General features: G+C 38.4%; 1 protein-coding gene across 1 annotated transcript; it reads left to right on the top strand.

Moving 5' to 3' along the window:
- Positions 1 to 339: 339 nt before the first annotated feature.
- CCDC181 (coiled-coil domain containing 181) lies at positions 340 to 5,709 on the top strand (the record flags this gene model as incomplete). Its single annotated transcript, XM_079539359.1, has 5 exons — positions 340 to 441; positions 976 to 1,953; positions 4,418 to 4,564; positions 5,181 to 5,335; positions 5,547 to 5,709. The coding sequence occupies 5 exons, from the start codon at positions 340 to 342 to the stop codon at positions 5,707 to 5,709; spliced, it is 1,545 nt and encodes a 514-aa protein (XP_079395485.1).
- Positions 5,710 to 6,209: the final 500 nt, after the last annotated feature.

Here is a 6,209-nt window from a genome sequence, read left to right as displayed (position 1 = left end):
GTTAAATAAGGAGAATACCAGTTAGGAGATTGTGTGTCAAAAACTGTAAGAGAGATGCTGAGTATGTCATCTTGCTGTGTTTTGATTCAAATCTTCCTCCTTCTAATTAGAGCTGGAAAGGCCAAAGCCATTCATATTTTTAAATCATCCTTAGTTCTGCGATGCCGTGGCACTGCCTTACGTGGTTGTACTGATACTGCTCGCAAGTTTGATGTGGGTGCTGTGGGAGATAGCTGTGTTCTGTGCTGGAGTTTTAAAACATTTCTTCCTTCTTTCATAGCATCACTCTACCATAGCACCAAAATGAGTGAAAATGAAGACCAGGCTAGTCTGGCAAATATGGATAATTTAACAGAAGGAGAAGAATATGAGGATGACTTTGAAAAAGACCTTGAATGGCTAATTAATGAAGAGGAGAAGGAAAAACTTGGTGAAAGAGAGGTATTTGTTAAATTAAATGTTAGTCGTTTTATTTAGAAAGCCAAAAGAATATACGTTAAGCATACTAAGCACTAAATTCACTGTGGTTTGAGATGCGTGGGTATGCTCATTGAATTTTGACAAGGAAGGTTATTTGGAATGACAGCAGAAATTAATCCAGTGACCTGGTTAGTTTGCTTACAATTGTCTTAACACAAAAAATTCAGTGTTCATTGAAAATGTGTTTGGTACAAAAGTACTGCTTCCAGTGCAGGCTCCTTGGAGTACTTGTGCGGCACATTGCTCTGTTTTCACCTTATCACTGATTGCTTCAATGCTTGAGCCATGGTTAGTTAAGCTTTGTGTAGATATGTACATGGAGAAAATGTTTTATTAGTGCGGAAAAAGCTATTTGTTAATCTGTTCTCTGTGTGATAGCCCCTTTTAAAATACGTGTACGTAGTACTGCTTTCCTCTTTCACTCTTTCTTTTCTGTTTCTTGGATACTGTTCTTTGTTGAGAGAATAAATTGAGACAAAGAGCTTATTTTTTCAGACTCCTGAAAAGAAAGAAGACGACTTTGAGGGGAAAAATGTTAAAGTCATGGCGACCTTTGAGGAAGACCATGAAGGAATGGAAAACAATCCAGATGAGCTTTCAGAAGGAGGCATAGATGTGAAAGTGAAGCCCCGTGAGGAGGAAAGTTTGATGTCTGGATCTGACACGAAAGAGGGAGACCAGGTTTCTGATACTGATAGTGAATGCTCTATCCAGGAATCCAAGTTGGAAAACCAAGAGGAACTGGATGAGGAGGTAGATGAAGAAATAAAGCGTTATATCTTGGAAAAAATTGAGGAAGCCAACAAACTGCTGGAGAATCAGGCTCCTGTGGGTGAGAACAGAGCGCGGAAATTAAAATTTAAGGATACTTTGGTGGATCTTGAGGTTCCTCCTCTTGAAGATGTTGAAGTTTATAAAGCAGACCTTGCAGGAGGAGGTGATGTTTCAACTAAGCTGTCTCAGTTGCATATTTCTAATAAAACGGGACCAGAAAGCGGATCACTTTCATTCCCTGCTGGCAAGAATGAAGAACAGAAGAATGGTAAAGTCTTAGTGGAAAAAGATGGAAAGTTTGAGCTCTTAAGTTTACGTGATATTGAAAGCCAGGGCTTTTTGCCCCCAATAAGTGTTTCTTTCACTGATATTGAAACCCAACGTATGCCTCCAAAATCCTCTCACCTCAGTTCTTCTGGCATTGTCTGTAGAATGAAGGAAGTACGTCCAATAAGACAAGGCATACGTTCTTTTTCTCCTGCTGCAGAAGAGTGTGCCTTTTTGCCTAAGCCTCCATCTCACCCTAAACATCGTCCAAATTCTGCTATCAATGCTGCAAGAGGTCTGGGAAAACGGAAGACTCCACCAAGAGCACAGTCTGCAAACGTGCCCTTGAGAAGTTCCACTTACTGCCTTTCTCCTAGACAAAAAGAACTACGGAAGCAGTTGGAACAAAGGAAGGAAAAACTGAGGAAAGAGGTAAAGATACAGAGGCAACAAGCAGATCACAATGACCATCGCATTCCTCTGCCTCATAAAGGCCACGTGTTTACAGCATTTACTCTGTTCTTTTATGATAAAAGAGGCAGTAGTAATATTAATTCTCTGGAGTTAGCATAGAATCTCTTAAAATTCCTTTCATTTTCTTAAAACGAACCAAAACCCAACAGAATTACAGATAATGACATAGGATTATACCTTGCTCACAGGAGAAACAAAATATTTAATCATCTCCTCATAAATAGACTTTCTTTTGCTTTTCTATACTTACTGCTTTTGTTTATTGACTCCCTCTAAATTCCATTGCAAACCCATTATTTACTGAAACACTGTAAAAGGTATCACATCCACATTGCAGTGTAATCTGTGGGGAAACCACAGTCATGCAGGTGCACATTTGGGTGCTGATGAAGCAGGTAATTGACAACTCTCATATGGGAACAGCGTTTAGTCATAAAATAGGATTTTACACAGGACAGTGACTGTGAGAACTATGAACAAGAGTGCATGTGTTTCAAATGTGTGGAAGACTTCACAAGGAGCATGCCTTGTTGGCTGCATGAGATGCATGCGGGTAATATCACCTTGAAAGATAATGCAACAGGATACTTTTTTTTTTCCCTATAAATATTTTGCATGGCTGTTGTAGTAAATTTTCTTAATGAGTTTGTTGCAAAGTGGGACTCTTTCCCTTTCTCTGTGAATGGATATTATTTTTCCTTATTGGTTTTATCTGCTTGCTACACAGAGGACAAAAGGAAAAAAATATTCCCATGGCAGAGGTTGTTATTCTCGTGTCTATACAGGGCAGTCAAATAAAAGGAAAAGAAAAAAAAGAGTATATTTTAGAAAATCAAATCCCTGTCTATTCAGGGATTTATATACTCAATATTTTATTATTTCTTCAGCTTCTTTTTCAGAAAAATATTTAATAGCAGAATCAGCTGCTGACAGCTGCTAGCAGGAGCTTCATAAATCTTTAGTGGAGTCTTTAAAAACAGGGCTGCTTTGTTTCACTTTGGTGATACAATTGGCGAAAGGAAAAAGCTTGTGATATGTTGCAATTTGTTTGTCTATTTAAGAGTTAAATATTTAATTTTTTTTTTTGAAGAGCAACGTTTCAATTCACAAATTCTATGTGAGCATAATAATGGTCACATTTAAAAATGTTCCTTCCAGACCTGACAGGTAGCATGGATTCTACCCAAGCTGTTCACACTCCTCTAGGCTTCCAGTCAGATGCTTTAAATATAAGGTCACTGAATAAAAAGGTCATGGAAGCATCTACCAATTTGCTGTGCCATGATGTTCTAAAAGGGCTGGCTAAGTAGTTCTGAAGGCCTTTCAATCCATGAAAATACCTCTAGCATGCTTTATTTGGAAAGTTTGCTGAGGCATAGATCAGTAACAAGAGGTATGAAATGTGAAGAGTTACTAATGTGGTAATTTTGTATGTGTTAATTTGTACACAGAAGACTAGATCTCTTGACCACATACTTCACATATTTAAAGTAAATAGTACGATAGTCCACTGTTAGGCTAACAGTGTGCACTACATCTCTGTTGGCCAATTTATGAAGAACGTAAGAATGTACTTCTTCATTTCTTCATTCTTGAAGGGGAACAAATGCATGATTGACTTTACAGGCACGAAACATTCTTGACGTTATTGGTATCCATCTGCCTTATTTTGGTGGGTTTCTTTCAGTAAAGATGCTGTGTATAGGTGGGAGGAGAAGACTGCAATGAGTGGGGGTTATCAAAATGTGGTAAAATGTCCTCATCAGCTTTCTGAAGCATTGTTTGAAGTCTTTTCCCCTACTTGTACGTACTTGTTAGCTAAAATGTGATTAGTAGCTAGAAGAAAGTTCTCAATTTTCTAAGTATCAATTCATTTCATGAACTTGAATGGTGCTGAGCTATTAATACATCCCTAAGAAAGCGTATTACAACTCCATGCCCAGAAAAAGCTCCCTAAGGTAGTGCCAGCATTCCAATAAGTAGTTAAATATCCTTTTGGATTTAGTGGTCTCTCAAGTCAGAGTGTTTCTTTACTTTTTAAATGTATCAGTTATCCATGACTGCCTTCACAACAGCTCAACTGGACAGATGTCAGACGTCCATTTGAAAGATCTAACCTGTTGATTTTGAAATGTTCACTAGTCGAGATGTACCATGGAAATGATGGTAATCTCAAAAGGCAGTTAAACTGGGGGTATCTATATGTAACCTGAAGCTGCAGGGAAGTGCTTGGACTAGTTTCTTCCCAAAGATTGTAGCAACTAGCTATAGTCTGGTTATCCCTTTTTCGTCAATATTTTTGTCAGAATATAATTCAAATCACTCACTGTGACACTCAAATCACTCCATTGTGACAATAAGGCCTTTGCAGATTAAGGCAGTCGTTTCAGTAAAGTTTTATTTGCTCTTAATTTCATACAAGGAAGAAGAAAGGAAGAAAGTGCAAGAAGAACAGAAGAGAAGGGAGAATGAGATGGTGTTTAGAGCTTGGTTACAGAAGAAGAAAGAACAAGTGCAAGAAGAAAAGCGAATTCGTCGTGCAAAGGAACTAGAAAACTTGAACACCAAAGTAAGGTCACCCTAATGTAGGACTGGGAGTCATACTGATCTGATTCCATTCGTAAGCCTGGGTTCTTTCTCTATGAAAATGGGCAGTGATGGGAATTTTTTTTGTCATATTGCTTGCAGGGAGGAGCTACATTGACTTGCATGTTCTGGATGGTTCTGCCTGGCAAGTTGGCTCTTGTCATACAGGCTCCATTTGTGAACTTATTCACAATAAAATCACAGGAGAGACAGTGATGCCCTTTTTTTAATCAAGTGGATGACTTAATTGAGCCCAGCTGTGAGCAAGACAGAAAAGCCTTTAAGTTTATTCCTTACCATCAGAATTTGTTGGCAATCAGCTAATGTGTGTGGCTTAACCAGAGAACAATGATTGAGATGCTCTGAAGTTCTTCTATGTTGCAACAATGAGCTGAAAAAGTTAAATTCTGTATTTTTTATAACGTGCTGCTTTGAGTGCTTGCTCATGTATTTATTCCATGACATGTCAGCAAACATCCAATGCTACAAGTTTCTCTAATGTCAATGGGAGATGTCAGCAGAGCTCCAAAATTATAAGAGTACAGTTAATATAAAGGCTGCTTAAAGATGACCCCTGTGCATATGTCTTATTTGAATAGGAGAGAAACAGGAATCCAGAAGAAGCGTTCAAGTTATGGCTTAAAAAAAAGCACCAAGAACACATGAAAGAAAAACAAATAGAAATTTTGAGACGGCAGGAAGAGGGAATTACATTTTTTCCAAGGACAGAGGAATGCAACAGAGCTTTTAAGGAGTGAGTAGAATCCTATGAAATCCATTTTGAAAATGACACCAGGAGTATTGGGATGAAGTAGTGCCTCTCATGCTTGTGGCAGATAGGCTTTTAGATTGGTGTGGCCATAATACCTTTATCCTGGTGGCTTTATTTAAACGAGGCCAAGCCTACCTTGAAAGAATGAAATAAAATTTGCAGTTTTATCTGTGTTGTGTTTCTCTCTCTACAGATGGCTAAAAAGAAAGAGAGAAGAAAAGCGAGCTGAAGAACTGGCGGCTAAAGAGGCAGCAAGGCAGCTTCGATTAGAAGCTAGAAGAGCAAAACAGATGCAGAACATGCACAGCATTAATTCGGAGCCTAGATCTTTTCGCTTCAGAGACAATTACAGTTGAAAATTTGGAGGTAACCACTGAGTTCTTGGGGACAGCCCTCTTAATTTTTATGGCTTGAGCTACTGCTGTTTACAGCTACTGACTTTGTGGTGTTTTTAAAGCTTTCTAGCAAATTCAACAGTCCCCTTCACTGACAATGGTTTTGCTACTTATTTATAATTAATTTTGTTGAAAAGCCTGCTTTTATGCACAACTCAGGGATCTTCTTGGTTTGACCAAATCAAAATGAGAACAAGATCTGTTTGCGGGGGTGGCAAATACATTTCCTTTTAAAAGGCACTTTATATTGAACTCCACCATGAATTCCTGGATGCAGGCTATTATGATGTTGATTTTTTTTTTTTTTCTGGGTTAATATTGGTATTTGCTGCTTGTGATGAGTGTACAACTTGTGGTGTTGAAAAATGCTTTCTGGAATCTTTGCCACTTTCTATTGGCTTGTAGAGCAGCTGTTCCAGCCCAACTATTCTAACTAGGGGAAGTGGTGACTAAAGGCTAAC

The sequence above is a fragment of the Tetrao urogallus genome (genome assembly GCF_951394365.1).
Source record: "Tetrao urogallus genome assembly, chromosome: 1".
In the NCBI taxonomy this organism is placed as follows: domain Eukaryota; kingdom Metazoa; phylum Chordata; class Aves; order Galliformes; family Phasianidae; genus Tetrao; species Tetrao urogallus.
The sequence above is the reverse complement of the archived record's forward strand: the minus strand, read 5'-3'. Positions and strand labels throughout refer to the sequence as shown.